This window comes from Chelmon rostratus, chromosome 13 (assembly GCF_017976325.1).
Source record: "Chelmon rostratus isolate fCheRos1 chromosome 13, fCheRos1.pri, whole genome shotgun sequence".
NCBI lineage: Eukaryota > Metazoa > Chordata > Actinopteri > Chaetodontiformes > Chaetodontidae > Chelmon > Chelmon rostratus.
Window position 1 is genome coordinate 21193549 of NC_055670.1, and position 20137 is coordinate 21213685.

At 39.9% G+C, this 20137-nt stretch overlaps 1 protein-coding gene across 1 annotated transcript in view; it reads left to right on the forward strand.

The window, feature by feature from the left end:
* dnah7 (dynein, axonemal, heavy chain 7) overlaps positions 1-20137 on the forward strand; it is a 71861-nt gene that overhangs the window by 27322 nt on the left and 24402 nt on the right. Inside the window, exons 31-48 of the mRNA XM_041950039.1 lie at positions 454-603; positions 4291-4473; positions 6033-6209; positions 6605-6736; positions 8679-8900; positions 9621-9818; positions 12025-12180; positions 12413-12581; positions 13165-13291; positions 14029-14248; positions 14491-15117; positions 15411-15656; positions 15969-16198; positions 16398-16728; positions 16857-17203; positions 17812-17992; positions 18384-18569; positions 19298-19461. Coding sequence (XP_041805973.1) covers positions 454-603; positions 4291-4473; positions 6033-6209; positions 6605-6736; positions 8679-8900; positions 9621-9818; positions 12025-12180; positions 12413-12581; positions 13165-13291; positions 14029-14248; positions 14491-15117; positions 15411-15656; positions 15969-16198; positions 16398-16728; positions 16857-17203; positions 17812-17992; positions 18384-18569; positions 19298-19461 — 4046 coding nt within the window. The remainder of the gene's footprint in view (positions 1-453; positions 604-4290; positions 4474-6032; positions 6210-6604; positions 6737-8678; positions 8901-9620; positions 9819-12024; positions 12181-12412; positions 12582-13164; positions 13292-14028; positions 14249-14490; positions 15118-15410; positions 15657-15968; positions 16199-16397; positions 16729-16856; positions 17204-17811; positions 17993-18383; positions 18570-19297; positions 19462-20137) is intronic.

Sequence of the window (20137 nt, forward strand, 5' to 3'; positions counted from 1 at the left end):
GGAATGCCACATTTATCATCGTCATCCTTGTTGCTGCACATCCACTGATCATGTCCAACCTCCCCCCACCCCCACCCTCCTTGCCGTTGTTTTTTTTTTTTTCAGCCACTCACTTTTCTCATTGTTTTTAACTCAAACTGACACCATCTGTCTGAGAAGCCGTTTGTTGCAGTTTTTACTTCTCTTCCTCAGTTAGCAGAAGTCCTGTCATACAGACGCTAATCTTCTATGCAATTTATGAGTCTTGGTGGAGACAAGTTGGTCAAATAAGTGGCTCGTCATGCTCATTTTCCTGTTTTTTCAAGAGTATTTATATATGTATGTATGTGTGACAGTTACTTACAGTGTCTAATTTGTATTTGTCTGTACACCCCTTTTTCTTCAGATTATGACATCTCTGTGTGTATTCTATATGTCTGTTGTGTGTTTGTCTGTATGTGGTTGTTGCACCAGGGTTTGATGGATGAGAACCAGGTACAAATCACAGTTATCAATCCCAAATCCATCACCATGGGCCAGCTGTACGGCCAGTTTGACTCCGTCTCTCACGAGTGGTCTGATGGCATCCTCGCCGTCAGCTACAGAACCTTCGCTGCCTCCCAGGTAAGATGGCTGCCCAGAGTACAGCAGTTTAAACTGTTGTAGGTTCAGACTCAAGCAAACAAGCACACAGTACAGTCTAACCGGTGAAGCAGCAGGTTCCCTCAGTGACAGGCTCCTTCAGACGTGCATACAGATGTTTACCGTTGTGCAGAGTTAGTTGCACACCACCTGTTCATCTTTTGGATACAGAGCACTTGAAATCCATTATAATCATGGTTATATGTATGATAAAATGTTCTTCTTTCATATAATAATTCATGCTGCACAAACTCTGATATGGTGCCAATTAAGCAAATTATTTATGGAAGCTGTAACACCACAGCTTTCCATGTGCCTAATAGTGTGCATATTCACAAATAATTGCTTAAAATGTTGATTTTAACTGAAACCATTTTATTTTATACCCACATCCTGTTGGAGAGACTGTGGTAAATTTGTTTATTCCCCTCAAAAGGAAGAAAAAAGAATTGGATTCATAGTGATGCCATGCCATGTGATGTGTCCATTTTGTCATCTATAACAACAATCTCTATTTTTATAACAGCAATATTCTTGACACTCAGACCCATTTATTATTGTTTTTTTAATTTTTTCTTTATTTTGTGTTTTGGACAACAAATGTTTTTCTATTGTAAATGTGTTTGAAATGGTAATCAAGCACAAATCAAGAGTGTTGTTGCTATGGTTGCCTGTAATTTAATATATCTTGCAGACAGTTTAGAAGAGTGGTTAACTGGAAATATGTTTGAGGTCCCCAGTTAAAGTATTTTCACAGCCTTTTGCCAGTCAATCAGAAACAAGTATTTTCTGTTGGCTTGATGAAGCAAATAGAAATATTCTTCTGTTTGTATTATTGTGGATCTTAAAAGCTGAAAACCTTTTGATGTTTATCAGAGTTGCTCCCTCAGTCATGATAGAAAATGGGAAATCCATATCATTTATCCTCGTGGAGATGCCACACCTCCTGGTGAATGAGGACATGGCAGAGGACACAAGCTAGGAAGGGGCCTTACAATACTCTGTGAGATTTCTCAAGGTCATTGATTGAGTCTGTGCCTGGGAAACTACTCTATGTTTATACAGGCTGCCAGAAATACACACAGAGCTCCTCTGAGGGCCTATATTTTGTTCATGTACAACACGGCCAAATAATGTTCTGTGTGCAGTCACTTTTCACATCAGTGGTAACAGAGCCCAATGTGCCCCCTGTTAGATTCATTCAGGCTTTCACACTTTCTTTTTCATCCTAAAATGTCATTGCAAAAATATGATCTTCTGTTTAGTTTATTACACACAAAACTGTTGTTCTGAAACTGTTATCAGACCAGTCTTGACTTATAAGCTTTTTCGCGTCTGTCAAAAGACTAAAAAGCGACTATGCATGTCTTTGTGAAAAAGGTATAGCTGTAGGAGCGATGTAAACATTTTTTAAAGATGATGTTTCTCAGAGGAACATGCAGTGCAGTGTTATACTGCTCAGCATCAGCTGGATCACAGTCGGCTGGATTTCTTTTTGATGTAAGCACCCAGCATTTAAGTAATGCATCAAACTGGGCTTCACTTATTTTGACTCTAAAGGGCATCATCAGAATTTTCAATGCAGGTCTTTCAGTGTTTCAGTGGAAAATAAACACACTAACCAGTCTCAAATGGAAATGACTGGAAACTATAATATCAACATTTAAGCTATGGATTTAGTTTACATAGTAACTGGAATCTATGTGACTGGATTTTTTGTACAAAGGTATCAGTTGTTTATTCTGACATTATCATTTTCTTTTCAAGAGAACTTACATATAAATTACTACAACTAGTCAAAGAAACAACGTCTTTACTGATACATAATATCAGCATAAATCACAGGCTTTAAAACTGATACTGTTTCCATGGAAACAGGCGTTTGAAGCAACTTCGTATCATGAGTTGAAGCAAAAAGTATTTCAATTATATCTCTGTCTCAGCTACTTGACACCGTGTAGCTACATAGCTGCTCAAAATAGACATTCAGGTTGCCTACTAGTAAGGCAGCACTGAGATGACAACAGTAGAGATGTAAAATTATGCTATCACATTAAAGCCATGTGCTTCCTTCATAATGATCAGTTCAGAAAACTCCTGCTTTTCTTCCTACAGGTTAAAATCTTAAAACATGTCGCACTTGTGGCATATTAGGATGTGGCCAGAGATGCAACGTACTCATATGTTTCATGTTTTAGGGAGCTGTACAGCAAGATGAGACTTAGATGCATTATCGTATGCTCATTCTTAGTTCACGATGGATCATTATACAATAGGCACGGCATTCCAATTAATTTCAAGCTGGTAGAAAGAAAAGCTGCAGTGACATGGTAAACAAAAGAAACATTTTGCTGTCTTGTTAAATTTAGATCTTTAATTCATGTGTTCTTTCATTCATGCACATTCACACTAGACACACATGGACAGGCGATTTACAGATGGCATTGGTTGCACGTCGTAATGGAAAATCATTTGTTCGCCCTATTCTCAGATTGTTTCCAAATGAACTTGTCATTTTAAAAATTGTCTCTGTATATAAAGTTGTCATTTTACAAATTGTTTTTTTGTCAATGAATAACGTGTGTGAGGAGTGGTTATGACAGCGGAGGCAGTACATACTGATGCAATGAAAATAGAAAACGAGAACAAGGCTGGTCTTAATTCAGTTTCAAAAAAACTCATTTTCCTCTCTGGGAGAAAGTCTTTCTTTCTCTTACTCTTTTTTCTGAACCACATTTTACTAAACTAATTCTTCGTGCGCTAATCTGGAGTCAGCAGCAGTGTGGTGTATTAAACGCACTGCATACACAATGTTCTCCTTTTTTTCAGAGCCAACACTCTCTGTCAGATCATTACATTACAGCAAACTCGCTTCCCTCTCAAGCACCAGATGGCCCCAGCCCAGGCATCGCCATTTGTTTATATTTCATATATAACAAATCAATTTAAAGCACAGCCCTTGCCAGTCCATTTAACTGGAGAATTGACTCTTGTTGTCAACCCCTATTATGACAGTGTAGGTGTTAATTTCATTCATTTAGCAAGCATTCTTTGCTTAGATTATAATGCACAGGGGTTTTTTTGTGACCTTGAAAATATGCTCAGAGATTTCTGTGAGATTTGAAAAAAGTATGTAGCAAATGATTAAAGGCACTGTCTTTATAAACCAAGTGGTAGAACGCAAGTTCTTTTCAATGCACATTTAAGCTGTTCTTCTAAACTTTAAAGCTCCATGAATACTTAGGAAATTTTGCATATTTTAACACTGCAGGGGCCAACCTTCCGGTAAATTTAGCTTGTCTTTTCCTTGAAGTAAAAAGCCTCCCTAGGGTTTAAAGCTTTAAGTGTTTATCTCTCTGTCTGACTGTCTATCGGTTGTGCTTTCTTACATCAGTACATCCCCCCTTCCATTTGTCATGCTGCCTCAAAACCAAGAATTACATAATTTTACTTGGCTGTACCATAGCTATATTTGTTTGATATGATTATTTATATACCTTTTTGTTAGTTATAATGAATGATGCAGATAGGCCAGGATGTCACCAATGTGGTCAATATTGGTGGCTGCTGGTGACCTTTCTTTTGATGTATACATGTATAATTGTGCTATAAACTGTGCTTTAAATATTCATTTAAGGTGTAAGCAATCCTGTTTCTTCCTTATCTCAGAGCCCTGACAGAAAGTGGCTTATCTTTGACGGCCCAGTGGATGCCGTGTGGATTGAGAATATGAACACAGTACTTGACGACAACAAGAAGCTGTGTCTGATGAGCGGTGAGATCATTCAGATGTCACCGCAAATGAGCCTCATCTTTGAGCCCATGGACCTGGAGGTGGCATCGCCAGCCACAGTGAGAAGCACCTTTTCTTCGATTAAGGGTTTCATCACAATGTATCTTGTTTTTCTATTTTGTTAGCAGTGAAGGTTGCCAACCTCTGGATATAGCTGAGGATGAATCACTTATTTTATTCATTTAGAGTCATACAAGTGTTGCACTGAGATTGTGCTTTTCTTCCTGTAACATTATGCTGCACTGGTTCTGACCACATTTTGGGAAATATAGCCCATCACTTCCTAACCCACATCACCTTATTATCCTTCCAGTTACACAAATGTTTTTGCTCATGATGCCATCATGCCTGTCTTTATTACACACATTCAGTATTATTTCAGTGGTCATGCCATGGTGCTGTCTGCTTCCATTTTCGGTTGACTGCCCAAACAGTGTAGAGTTTGTCAAAAAAGGAACAACTATACAAAATATTTTCTGGTTTTATCTATTAAATCCTTGGGTCAGTATTTACAGATTATATTTAGTCTTTGCTTAAATTTCATTGAAGTGTCGGATGGGTGTAATGAATGCTTTTAAGCTCAGACAGTCACAAGGAAGTACGCCTTTTGAAAATCAGCCCGAAACTATTTTTCGTACCAGGCTGTAAACATGTTTATTTCACCCATAAAGTTGGGCATTTTAATATGGGGGTCTATAGGGATTGACTCACTTTTGGAACCAGATTCAAGTGGCCATTTGAGGAACAGCAGTTTTTGGCTCTTCCGTGTTGGCTTCATTTTTCAGCCCTGGAGGTTGCTGCTTGACAAAAAAGCTTTTTTTTTTGTTAAATAGTACCTTTCCTTGTGGTTTTTTGTTGTGCAGCAGTAACAAAAGCTCTTGATTTCAATACATGGATACCTTTAGAGAATACCTTTGCATCTCCCTGGCTCTGCTTTTTTTACATAAAACAGACTTCTATTTTTGATTCTCTGTAGCCTGCCAGCTGTTTCTTTCACCATGGCATCAACATTTCTGTGATCACAGTGAACTTTCCCCACTTTGTGCAGGGTCCCTTTTGTGCACAGTTGATCTCTCTGCCTCTGTCTTTTTTTCTTCATTTTTCCTCTCTTTTTCTCTTTATCTATGAAAGGTACTTTTCTCCCCCATGCACTGTCTTTAAGCCCTATTTTTCTTTTTCTCTCCTATAATATCTGCATTTCTCTTAGCTACTGCTCATACATCATGTCTTCACCCATCTCTGCTTATCGTATTTCTAACTTAACCTGCATGCCTTTCTGAAGCTATTCCTTGGGTGCGACTTGGAACTATGGGATCTCATTAAAAAGCTTCTCTTTGGGAAAAGGCTGTAATATATTCATGAGATTGTCATTGGACATGCTATCACATATGCAGCACAAACTTTTTTCAAGTATATACCAGTATAAAGGATATGATAAATGTAAATGTTATGCTGTTCAGTCAGATTAGGGCAATACACTGCATTTAAAGTAATTTGCTGATCATTAACCTATTGTAGCTATGGGTACTGGTCAGATCTCTTATAAAGTGATTGTTCTTTATGAGTTAAGTACCACTGGTGTAGATGTGTATTTTCAGATGTGATATGTTTGTGGCAGGTGTCTCGCTGTGGTATGATATACATGGAGCCTCATATGCTTGGCTGGCGGCCCCTTATGCTGTCCTGGCTCCATACCCTGCCCGCCACAGTCAGTGCAGCTCACAAAGACCTCATCACTGCCCTTTTTGACCGCATACTGCCCACCTGTATACAGCTCATTCGAAAAGCCACGAAGGTGCTGAACCATCCTCAGGAAATATGTCTTTGTTTCTTTTGTTTGTTTTTTCTAGCTGTAAGTGGTCTGCAGATGAATATGTTGTTTTTACTCTAAAGGTATTTTTTCACACTCTATCTCAGATTTTGCTTCAGTTTCTCATTACAAAAATCCATAACTATTACGTTTAGAAATGCTGTCTGCCTGCATGTTTTAGAAGCTAATTTTTAGGGTTTTTAAATAGTTCCATTTTTGTGTTATTTTAGTTTTACTTTTCAGTTTTGTACAGCAATATTTCTTGATTGACAAGTTTAGTCAATTTCTGACTTTTTAATTAATTCTGAGTCCAGCAGTATACTCAGACATCACTTCTTTTCAAGTTTTTATGTGTGTTGTTTCTTTTCGCTCAATCTCAGGAGCTGTCCCCGACCTCTGACACCAATCTAGTCAAGTCCCTGATGAATCTGATGGACTGTATGATAGATGAGTTTCACGATGAAGCAAAGATCAAGAGCATGAATGAAAAAGATATTTGCTCCTGGTTAGAGGTTTGTGCACACACCCACTACACAGTGCAACTAAAAGCATGCTTAATGTTATAATAATAATAATAATAATAATAATAATAATAATAATAATAATAATACAATATTGATTGAATATATAATCCACAAGTGGCTACAGCATCATAAAATGACCATCATGCATGATTAGACAGCATGAATTATTGAGTTGATTGAGGTTTAACAGTGCAGCCCAGTGTCCTGAAAGGAGTCCCCCGCATACAATATGTGCTTCCCACTCCCACAAGTGTCAACACAACCATCCCTCTGTTTCATAAGGTCTAAGTGTTACAAGTCTACTTCCATAATTAACCTACAGCATTCTTGCCAAATTAGTGTAATATGATTCAGTCAAAAAAATAAACCCAAACAAAAAACTGACGAAAAGACCAAGCTGACATCCAAGAGTAAATGATGTGTCAATTTACATTTAATCAGATCTCATTCAATAAGTTGCACTTGAACACACCGCAAAGACCAAAGCTGACCATGCATGTATGTTCTGTGCTTGGGTGAGAAGAAATAACTCACAAGCAGTCTGTCTTTGTACTCCAAACTGTCAACAGTCTACATTCACTGAATACAAATTGAGAACATTTCTGATGTAAAAAAAATTGCATTGTCAAGTTTTGTTTTGCTTTGTATTCATGTTGTAAGTCTGTGGTTTTGCTTGTTGAAGCAGAAATACATGGTGGGGCTAAAAAAAGGTTTACATAAAGAGAGAAACTGCACTAAATGGGTAAAATCACTGGTTTGCTGGGCTGAGCAGCAAGAGAAAAGAGAGGCAGTCAGTGAAAGAAGACTGTTCTCTATCATAGGGACTGACGAGAGCCAGTGGTACCTCTGAATCCTGTCTTTTGAAAGCACTGCTATTATCCCCCTGTGGCACACTGCACTGATGAATTCTTTCCAACCCTCTCTCCAATGTTTCTCAGCAAGTCATTATCAAAGGGTTGAATTAATCAGCCTTTTAACAGCAGGATCTATCATGAGGCTGCTAAGCTCATGATAACTCAAGAGGCCATAGGAATTTTCAATTCCTGAAGTATTCCTGCTGTTTCCTCCCAGCAAAGGCATCTCTCCTCTTTGGATTCTGGTGTCGCGTAAAATAATCTGTACACTGTATATTTGATTTGATCAATTCAGCAATTGCAGACCTTGTCTGCATGATGATATTTTTGACTGCAAACACTCTCTACACAGGGATTTCTGATCTTTGACTTTTGTTACAGTATGATAGTATCTTTTTACATAGTCTACATAGTTACTTATCAATACTCCACAAGCACCATCTTGAACATGAATTTGTTCATTTTGTGTAAGTCCACAGGTAAGCACTATACATAAAATTTGATGAAATATAAGAAGTACAAAAAATTCAGCTGCAAAGCAAGATATATTTTATGATACTGATGAATATAATGGAACAATAATCTTCACCTCATGCAAACAAGTTCCGTGTTCACTTAGTAATTAGATTCTGTTTTAGCAACCAGACTGATGCTTTAATGTTGTCATCCAACCTGTTAACTGAACAGTAAATGTCCCTCCCACACAGGAGCACATGCAGCAAAATGTGTATTTACTCAAGCGCTTGATAATTTTGATGGACTGGCACCTTACTGAGTGCATTTATTTTAATTTAGAATGCACTTACTCCAGTACATTTCAGAGGGAAATTTTATTTTATACTTCATTGCATTCATCTGATAATAGTGCTTAGTTGTTTTTCTTTATTAAAAGCTCATAAATATGGTGCAACGACTGTATGGACTAGCAAACCTACCCAAAGGCCAACTAAAACAATTTATATACTTGTACTACTTTACATCTACTTTAATGGAACAATTGACTCACATTATATACACAAATTAATATGATTAAGTGTCGAAAAGGCAGTGATGGTTGTTCCTCCCCTTTTACACAGGGTATCTTTGTGTTCTGCCTGGTGTGGTCAGTGGGTGCCAGCTGTGATGATTCGGGACGAGACAAGTTTGATGGAGTGGTGAGGGAGATATTGAACGGCCCTTTAAGTGAAGAGACACGGGCCAGCCATGGCATTCTGGCCACTGTTGAGGTTCCACCTAAACAACTCACAGTACCCCTACCCACTGAGGGAACAGTCTACCAGTATCGCTTCATTAAAGAGGTAGGCCTGCTTCTGATAATTGTGCAGCAGAGAGCACTTTGCTGCAATTTTTTACATAGCCTGAAATGTGCACTTCTTCATGAGCTGCTAATGGAAAAAGCAAGGGGAAATTTTAGTTGTGGTTTACAGATTAGGAGTTAAGCATGACAAAAAAAAAACAAATATCTCTGTCACAGTCAAGAATACAAATGGTTTTATTATGCTGTAGTTTTGTTTATACCATCAAACTTCCCATCAGCATGTTACCATAACAGCTTACAACAAACAGCCCATTTGTGATAAGATAGTTTGGGCTAAGAAAACCTCTATTTAGGAGAGGTCAGTTTTATCTTACAAGCAGATCAGAGTAAAAGAGTTGGCATGGATGGATTTAAAGAAGCAGTGTGACTATACAGGATTTCTATGGTTTTGTATTTAGTGCTAAAGGCTATGGGATGGTCAGTGCCAAATTTAGCTTCAGAGCCATTTCCTTCATGTACATCAACTTTTGATATTTTTGTAGGTTACTGATATGAATCATCTCACAAGGAAAGGGTCACATTAAGATTAGAGGCATTTTATGTTCGAATACCTGTATTGTCTATGTCTCACAGCATAGACAAATCCATTTGTGTGTTCCATATTGTCATATGTTATTACCTACAGTCAGAAACTAGATATTATGTGTCTCTTTGGTGTGTTGGGTGTTCTTGCTTTTTCTGAGTGTGGCTTTCTCTTCAGGGCCCAGGCAGGTGGGAGCTGTGGACAGATGAGCTAAAGACTGCTCCCGCCATATGCAAAGACATGCAGTTCAATGAGATCATTGTGCCCACTGAGAACACAGTACGCTACATGGCACTGATGGAACTCCTCATCACCCACCAGAGGCCCGCTATTTTCATCGGCCCGACTGGTACTGGCAAAAGTGTCTACATTACAGTGAGTCACCTGCTTTGTACAGTATTACTTCATTAATGTAACATTTAGAAAGTACTAAGGCATTTAGCCTTTAGCAGAAGCAAATGTTCAGCAGGAATGATGCAGATGCACCATATCCAGTATCAACAAGAGCTACTTAACATTAATTTTGTACAGTGACCAGTCAGGAAAATGAATCTCTCAACTGTTGCCAGGTATATATTCTCAATCCATCGTGGGAGTTATCTTAAATATTGTCAGACTTTTTTATGTTACTTTAAAGTTGTTTTCCTGTAACAAAATTTATGTTTACATTCAGTGTTTCTTACCAAAATGTGTTAAGTGTTTGATGTCCAACAAACATGCATATCCTTTCTCAGTAAGATGACTTTTTCAATATTTTGAAACCTTTATTGTTTTCATGTGTATTTGTTAGCAATGCCCTTCTTCTCTATGTTTGCTAGCACATTGCTATTTTTTGGTACCTTTACGCCACAAACTGTCAATCAGTAAAATAACAGTAAACCATCAGCAGTAATGGGAATCGCACAACCTGCATGCTCATGCATGTGACTCCCAAAATACAAACAAAACTTTCATCAAAACATTGCCCCAATGTGCCACGTGGTCAAAAACTTGGTCTGCTTTTTTAGCTCTCTTTCTCTCTATTTCTGCCTGTCCTCTGTTCTCCATTGGGAATGGATTTAAGCAGTTTTTATTAGCAGAATTTTTTATTATGACATGCAGAAAAACATTGCTTGTGCGATCAATAGCTTCATTCTGTAGGGTGAGTGAGCATTCATTTCTAAGCAGTGTAGTCTCATCCTCAGAAAACTAAAGTAACACACAAATCATTTGGAGGCAACACAGCTACAGACACCAGGTGTGAAATGGCCACCTTGGAGGAATACTGAGTATCTCTCAGCAGACCTTCAGCTATTTATATCAAGGACTAATCCCCCTCCTTCCCTTTGCTTCATTAGTTCATCCATTAGTGTGCTCAAACTCGAGACTCTGGGGTGAATAGAGATCATCTCACTGGGGATCCTGCCTTGTTCTCGACTTCCTGCCTGTCTGTGTGGTGGAGCAGCTCTGTCCCATTGAACCAGCAGACAGTTGCTGACTCCCAAATCTGGCAGAAGTGACAAAGGAGTACTAGCTACTCAGACCACAGGAATGTGACTGGCATGATGCTGGCACCAGAACCATCAGACAGCTGTACACAAGGCTCCTTCACCTGCCTCAGTCGACTCTTGAGTGAGACAGAAGGAAGCTGTGCCACTGGTTTCTAATTTAGACAAGAGGATGATGATGCACCATGTCTGCAGCCTGTGATCATTCACATCATAAGTCCCCTTTAATTATGCAGGTCATTACTCACATGATGGGACAAGAATATCTACGAGCACTGTGTGCATGCTTATACACATGTGCGCAGGGAAAGCTAGAGCATGACACACGGTACATAATGATAGTGCCATGATAATAGATCAAATCCTATCCTAAAGACATCAAATCACCCATGACTACTTTCTCTGTTCTCTGGTGTCTGTTCATAGAAACATAAATGCTAATGTGTCTGGAAGGGCATTTTATCAAAATGGCCTTTCTAAAAAGTCTCCTTTAGCTTTTAGTGAAATGCCCTTTTGTAAACCTTCATGCAAAATCAAAAATTCATCGATTTTACCCTTTTGACCTGCAGAACATTACTTCAAATCATGTCCACAGAGGGCAACTAACTCCCTACTTCATTTCACAGTCATTTTCAGGGATTAAGTGAGACCCAGTTTTTATCTAATGAAATGCTCACTAAATGCCACATATAATTAGATTATGAAGCTGATCACAACCATTGCCAGAATCAAGTTAGTGCGTTGTTTGCACAGTTTTTCATTGAGTCAAGTCCACATTACCAGACCTTCATTAGCCACTTTAGGTGTTCAGAATATCCTAATAAAAACATATATTATTGTACTACAATACAACAACAAAGCGTGTACTTCATGAGTAAATGCTTACCCAACCCATGCAATCATTCCATCGATTGTCAAACAGTACTTATTTATTTTATATAAGTGTCCCGTTTCCTAATCGTATCTCTTATTGTAGTACCATGGCGGTATGTCACCATTTTGCATTATTGTGTTGTACATGGTGATAATATACAATAAACTTCCAAACTACGAGATGATAATCTGTGTTCGTATTTCTGATATCTCTTGCCCAGGACTTCCTATTGAATCAGCTGCAGAAGGATGTGTACAGCCCGTTATTTATCAACTTTTCAGCCCAGACTACAGCAGCCCAGACCCAAAACATTATTATGTCTAAGCTAGATAAGCGGCGCAAAGGAGTGTTCGGTCCTCCATTGGGGAAGAAAATGGTACAGCCTCTTTCTCTCTTTCTTAAGTTCATATGATGTTTTATGTTGTTATGACTTGTTTGTTTTTCAGTTGGCGCTCATATCAGTGAAGTGAGCCACTAAAATCTTAGCAGTTGTAAAGATTTGTAGTCCTTTTTATAACAAACACCATTTTATTTTGAGATGCATCTGTTAAACATCTATACAAAAACCTTTGTAGTTTTAAATATCAAATGTTGTGTTATATTATCAGGTGGTATTTGTGGATGATGTGAACATGCCAGCTAGGGAGGTGTATGGTGCCCAGCCCCCTGTGGAGCTGCTGCGTCAGTGGCTGGACCACTGGAACTGGTATGACATGAAGGATTGCTCGATGATCAACCTGGTGGATATACAGATCATATGTGCTATGGGCCCACCTGGTGAGTAGCAGCTGTGGAACCCTAAAATTTATTAAAATCAGATTGTTACAGCAGTGATATTGTATAAGTGCCCTGCATTGGTTGACAAAATGCAGGTGGTGAAGAGGGTAAAGTGAATACTTTCTTTTCTAAACTGCTGCTGAGGTGTTGCCGAGTCAGTGTCACAAACCACTTGCTGCTGTTTTGTGGAGCTCCTCACTGCCTAAAGGTGCTTACAGATAGCAAGTGTTTACCACTTCCACCTCCACTACAACTACCAGTGTAAACATCAAACCAGCCCTGTCCACTGAGGCAGCTGGCAGCGACAGCTGCAAAAGGAGGAGGGTGGGTGACACACTCAGGTGCCCACACGATTGCAGTGTTTGCTCCTGATGCCTGTGCTGACTGTTGTTTAGCTTTTCTATGCTGCTGCCCGGTATGGCCATGGCAACCACTGAACCCACACCAGAGAAAACAACAGAGGAGCCTGTTTGCACTGATGTCCAAGTATTTTGGATTACCAATGTAAACTTGTGTCCCAAAGTGTTAGAGCACTAGAAACACTCAGAAATAGTTTTGTTTTTTTGTCCTGCTTGTTTCTAAGGTGGAGGGCGGAACCCTGTTACGCCTCGGTACCTGCGCCATTTCAACATGATTACCATTAATGATTTTGACGAGAAGACCATGTATACAATCTTCTCCAGGATCATAGACTGGCATTTCACCAAACGGTAATTACAAAGCATGTGTAATTTGTGTGGTGCTTTTTCCCAAATCGACACAGAGTGAATGCATATGCTTACGAATGTTCAGAATCAAACCTCTACATATAATCCAATTAGCTACTCTGGTGCATCTGAACTACATCTTTCAGTTTTGCCCCGGGGTAGTGTCCAGACACTTTTAGCAACACAATGAACTGTAAATTATTACTAATCAAAGATTTGTATGTCATTTCTGATAAAAGCTATGGTTGTTAGGTCATCTTTTAATGCATTAATGCACTTAATAACTGAAATGATAATACTATTGTAACAAAGAGGCAGCTAAAAGTAAAGGGAATAAATTATTCTGCACATCAGTTTCTGTTTCAATAATTACAGGATTAAATATGCTCTTTTTCCTCCCTTCTTAATGCACAGCTACAGTGCTTACCTCAGAGATCACAAGTCCTAAAGCAATCAAATCTGTTGGATAGGTTTCAAATCTACCCAACCACTCCAGCAAACAGAAGTATCACTTGCATTTTAACAAGATAGCAATTTCACACTTTCACAGTTTTTGGTGTTTTGGAAATACATTATTAATGCTAATGATAAAAAAATATTCTTGATCATATATATTTTATTTATCTATCTTATAAATATTTCATTGACACAACCACAAATTACGGATTCAATTTCACAACTAAACTGTGCGAAATAATCTGCATGGGATCTGACCAATAAATCAACCATTTCATCAACAGGTTTTCTTTTTCCAAGCCATTTGAAGCTCTGACCTCTCAGATCGTTAACAGTACCATGTCAGTGTACCAAGAGGCCACCAAGAACCTGCTACCAACCCCCACAAAGTCCCATTACTTGTTCAATCTGCGAGATGTCTCCCGGGTCATCCAGGGCATCTGCTTGTCGCGGCCAGAGACTGCAGATGAACCATCTGTCGTCAAACGCCTCTGGGTGCATGAGGTAATGTTCAAAACAGCAGGCAGTGGAAAATACCTGACCGCCATGTAACTAAAGTAACATACAAATAGAATAGAGATATCATGAATATACAAAAAGTGGAAATACAAAGAGCTGAGGTGAATCTAACCCCTGCCTGTTAGACATGGTGTTTCTTCGGAACTTCCTTTGTTGCCATTTTTCTGTAGTTTACTCTCTCTTTAGCTGCCTCTCACTCACTTTTCCTTTGTCTTATTGATCCTCAGGTCCTGAGGGTTTACTATGATCGGCTGGTTCACGACACAGATCGGTCCTGGCTCGTAAGCCATTTACAGGTGGTGTTTCTGAGTCACATGAAGGAAAGCTTCCATCAACTTTTCCAGCATCTGGACCAGGACCATGATGGAAAAGTCACTGAGGATGACTTGCGCAGCCTGATGTTCTGCGACTTTCATGACCCCAAGGGTGAAGACCGCAACTACCGTGAGGTCCACAACCTCGACCAGCTCCGACAGGTGGTGGAGTCGCACCTGGAGGAGTTCAACAACATCAGCAAAGCACCCATGAATCTGGTGCTCTTTCGTTTTGCCATCGAACATGTGTGCCGCATTTCCCGCATCCTGAAGCAACCAAGGGGTCACGCCCTGCTGGTGGGAGTGGGCGGGAGTGGGCGTCAGTCTCTCACCCGGTTGGCTGCCTACATGGCAGAGGCAGAGCTGTTCCAGGTGGAAATCTCCAAGACCTACGGAACCACTGAATGGCATGATGACCTGAAACTTATCATGAGGAAGTCGACGCAGGGTGAAGCTCATGGCGTTTTCCTCTTCACAGACACTCAAATCAAAATGGAGTCATTCCTGGAGGACATTGGCAACCTGCTCAACACTGGTGAGGTAAAGTGGACTAGAGGAGACATGGATGGATTGATGTAGGAGTTGAGGTATAGATAGCGTACAAACTGATTTAAAGATTGGTCAGTGAATGAAGGTATAAAAGGTTTAGTATAAGTAAGCACTGACTGAGAGAAAGATGTCTGTGTGGCTACAGTGAGAGATGGATAAATGGTTGAGAAATATATGTTTAGACAAATACAGTAGATGCGAATAGACAGAATGGTAAAACAGGCAGAAAATGTACAACAGCGTTTTATTTGAGCATCGTTTTGTTATTTTTTGGTTGTTTCCAGGTGCCTAACCTGTTTGCAGTTGATGAGAAGCAGGAAATCTGTGAGCGAATGCGAGTGTTGGACCGACAACGTGACCGTGACAAACAGACCGATGGCAGCCCTTTGTCCCTTTTCAACATGTTCGTAGAGCGCTGTCGCACACAGCTGCATGTGGTCTTAGCCATGAGTCCCATTGGAGATGCCTTTAGGAACCGTTTGAGACGTTTCCCTGCCCTCATTAACTGCTGCACCATTAACTGGTTCCAGGTGTGTGTATATATGTTGCATGAGTTCCCATGTCGTACCAAAAGATGTCTCAGTTAGTTAATCAAAGGATAGCACAATATACTATATAGTGCATGAATGTTAGTCCATCATCACCGTGGTGAATATGAATAATGTAAGACAAAAATATGTAAAATTTGTGTTTTTTATACGTCAACTCTTAACGTAATCAATGATGGACAAGGCCAAGTCATTATTCTGGCTTTGACAGTACCATAAAATTATAGCAGAGATTAAAATACACTCTGTATATGGCAGCACTGTGGCAGATCAGCATATTTCTTTCCTTATCAGACCTGGCCCGAGGATGCCCTGCAGGCAGTGGCCTGTCGCTTCCTGGAGGACATTGAGATGACAGATGAGTCCCGCGAAGGCTGCATCAACATGTGCAAGAGCTTCCACACCTCGACCATAGAGCTATCGATTCGCTTTTCCGCTGAGTTGCAGCGCCACAACTATGTCACCCCAACCTCATACTTGGAACTCATTTCCACTTTTAAGGCTCTGCTAAAGTCAAAAAGAGCGTAAGATTTACGATGTACTGTATATGTATATTGTGATTTTAACTGTTTTAGATTAAGCTTCCTGTAGCTATAAAGGACTTGAATTGGAAGCAGGTCCCAAAAGGACCTGATCAGGACACACTGACAGAAAAGCAAAAAATCCAGAATCCATTTTTAAAATAAGGACATGTATTCTTTATCTCTCTCTGTCTTTGCATAGTGAGGTGATGAAGCTGAAACGGCGATATGAGGTGGGCCTTGAAAAGCTACAGTCAGCAGCAGACCAGGTGGCCTCTATGCAAGTTGAGCTGGAGGCCCTACAGCCACAGCTGCTTGTGGCCAGCAAAGAGGTAGATGAGATGATGGTGGTGATTGAGCACGAATCTGTGGAGGTGGCTAAGACAGAGAAGGTGGTGAAAGTGGATGAGGCTGTGGCCAACGAACAAGCCATGGCTGCCAAGGCCATTAAGGATGAGTGTGATGCTGACCTGGCCGAAGCCATGCCTATCCTTGAGTCAGCCCTGGCTGCGCTGAATACTCTCACTACTCAGGTAAAAGGAGCAATATGTTTTCTTTCCTAATATAGGATAGTCCCCTTGCATCTGGCTCAAAGGTCATTTGTACTGGAATAGTATAGTGAAGAGGGCAGGCCTATATATGTGGCTCTTTTTTTGTACAGGATATCACAGTGGTGAAGTCCATGAAAAGCCCACCCACAGCGGTCAAGCTGGTGATGGAGGCAATCTGCATTCTCAAAGGCATCAAGCCAGATCGTGTTCCCGACCCCTCAGGCTCAGGTAAAAAAGTTGAGGACTTTTGGGGCCCAGCCAAAAAGCTTCTGGGAGACATGAGGTTTCTCCAAAGCCTCCATGAGTATGACAAGGACAACATCCCACAAAATTTCATGGCCATCATCCGCAACAAGTACATTACCAATCCAGACTTTGTACCAGAGAAGATTCGAACCGCTTCCACTGCAGCTGAAGGCATGTGTAAGTGGGTCTGTGCCATGGACAAATATGACAAGTAAGTAATGTTCTTCTCTATCTGTGCTCTCAGTTCTGAAAATTGATTCACTAAGGTTGAGACAGCTTTTGTAACGATGTCTGGGTGCAAGTGTACCCAGGTGATTAATATAACAGGCCAAATCAAGTTGCAAATAATTGAAAGGAAAAAGTTCACATTATTGTTCTGACAATCTTAAATGTTATCCACGTTTATAGAAGCTAAAGGTTGTAATATATACCTAATACATAGTAACAAAACTCCTTTTTTTGCTCACAGTTAAGTTTATAAGAAAACACTGTGTTTCAGTCCCCACATAATAATACTTCTCATACATAGTCAACCACTATAGTCATACTAAGAACAGCACATTGCATAAATCTCATCATATTACATCCTGTGCCATAAATCAAACAAAAGCCATCAATTTGATTAGCAAAGTACACAAGAGATATTCTGAGGCATATAGTGTTTGACAGTGTTGTCACCTGTATCACAGTGTTGATTTCATTTGTAGCTCAAATACGTATCTAGTACATCCAACTCATTTAATCCTCACAGTTCTTTGTCTGGTAAATGTTTATATATTACTTCATTCTCCTGAGTGAAATGCTTCATGTGTCCTTCAGAGTGGCCAAGGTGGTGGCTCCGAAGAAGGAGAAGCTGGCACAGGCCGAGGGCGAGCTGAAGGTGGCCATGGAGAGCCTCAGGAAAAAGCAGGCAGCCCTCAAAGAAGTCCAAGATAAACTTGCAAAGCTTCAGGAAACTTTCGATGCTAACAAAAACAAAAAAGCTGACCTGGAGAATCAGGTTTGTTCTTTTTGTATCTGTTAGTGTAAGTGCTTTTGTGATTGTAGATAGCTGACTGAAAAGTCAACTTTTCAGGTGGATTAATGGATATGTATGGATTTCTAGCTCTGTAGTGGAAAACAAGTGTACTATTAAGTACAGTTCCAGATGAAAGTCTGAGAAATAAACATGATAACAAAGAAGAGACTGCCGCTGACTAAACAGCCAGGCAAAGATAACTGGCTCATAACCTATTGAGGCCACTGATAGACCTAACAGCTGGCCCAAGTCGGTGACTACTCAATTACACAAACTTGCTACGGCTAGCATGACCTTCATTCTGTTCCTTGACTTGGGAAAACAGCCACAGTGCAGTAAATCTTTGCTTCCCTCCTCCGATGATGTCCTTCAGGTGGATCTGTGCAGTAAGAAGCTGGAGCGAGCTGAGCAACTTATTGGAGGCCTGGGTGGAGAAAAGACACGCTGGAGCGAAATGGCCTTCAATCTCGGAGAGCTCTACAATAATCTGACTGGGGACATCCTTATCTCAGCGGGCATAGTGGCCTACCTGGGAGCTTTCATCTCTAGCTATAGACAGGTAATCTGAGGGAAGTGCATACTTGGAAGCTGATAGTAACAATATATTATTACCTTACTCAAAGCCCTGCACCTACATAGATTTTTGAGCGACAGCATTTTGGTTTTACTGTTGGTACACACTTAATGAGTATACAGTCCAGCATTTTTTATGTATTTCTACCTTTGTTTATGTAAAGTTTGTGTTCAGAGGGACATTGCTGCTTCATTTGGTTTAAACATTTCATTAATTATGAGGCTAATGATTTGTGAAGCAAATCCCAGCACTGTTTTTAGACCAATAAAAGCCAAATGCTTTAGCGCTGTTTGGCGGAAAATAAACGCACCTGAGGTTTTTTCCTTGTGCTAAACTTCACCTGTCTCTGCCAGTGTTTAAAGGTCATCTTTTATACTTTGTCACACAGAGGGCTATTGTGATGCTGGAAAACAGAAAGGAGGAGAGTGAATTAGTTATTTCTTTCATCCAACTGCATAATTGTGAGTGTGAATGGGAATGTGTGTGAGTGGCTGTGCAAGTGTGTTGCTAAATTCACGCCTTCAAAATCACTCTCTTTTAGTTGGACTGTCTACATGTGCCTTATTACTGTTATTTAGTCAATTTACAAGAATCTCTATATTTATATGTGAAGCTGAATTGTCCATACATGCATGTGTGCTCATCTGTTTTCAGATTCTGACATGTAGTGAAGTGAAAATGAAGTCATTAACAGTGAATGTACTCCTCTCCAGGATCAGACAGAGGAGTGGATGAATCTTTGTAAGAGCAGAGAGATCCCGTGCTCCCCCAACATGTCTCTGATGAACTCTCTGGGCGATCCAGTAAAGATTCGTGCGTGGACCATCGCTGGCTTACCATCAGACAGCTTCTCCATAGACAACGGTATCATAATCTCGTAAGTATTAAAGACAACCTTTACACTGATGTGGCATTCTCTCTAGAGATGCATTCACCAGAATTCCTTTGTACTCAGTGTTGTACTGCAAAGAGGTCAATGCACCAACTATGGCTGTCTCAAGCAACATTTTTGCTGCTCTTGATCCGAATCATTTCATAATGAGCATCTACCGACAGCCAGTGTTGATACAACGTGTATATTTCCTACACAATAAAGATGTACAGTGAAGTGCATAATAAACCTGTACTTGAATTGTTGTGGTAGAAAAGTCTGGGTAAGATTTGGACAGCATCTCAAAATTACATAATGACATGAGCACAGACTGAAAATTGACTTTCAAATGCACTTTTCACAAATGCAGCATTTTAGAAGCGTGGCGCCTCTGCAAATTGTTGCTGGAATAGAGGCAATGCAATCGATCTTTTTTTTAAACCCAAAGGGCCTCTGTTCGCTTCACGCCTCTGAGCATGAATATCGTCATTGAAACTGCTGGCTGCTGTGTATTTCTTATACCACTTTTTGCTCACTGTGCATAAGGCATATTGTAGGTTCCAGTGTTTTAAAGGTGTGCAGTTGTTTGGTTTTGACAGCTGGTGTACCTTGATCAATTTTGCTTATAATTAATTAAAGGATCTAGATTAGATTTCCCGTTACAAATCACTCTATGACATAA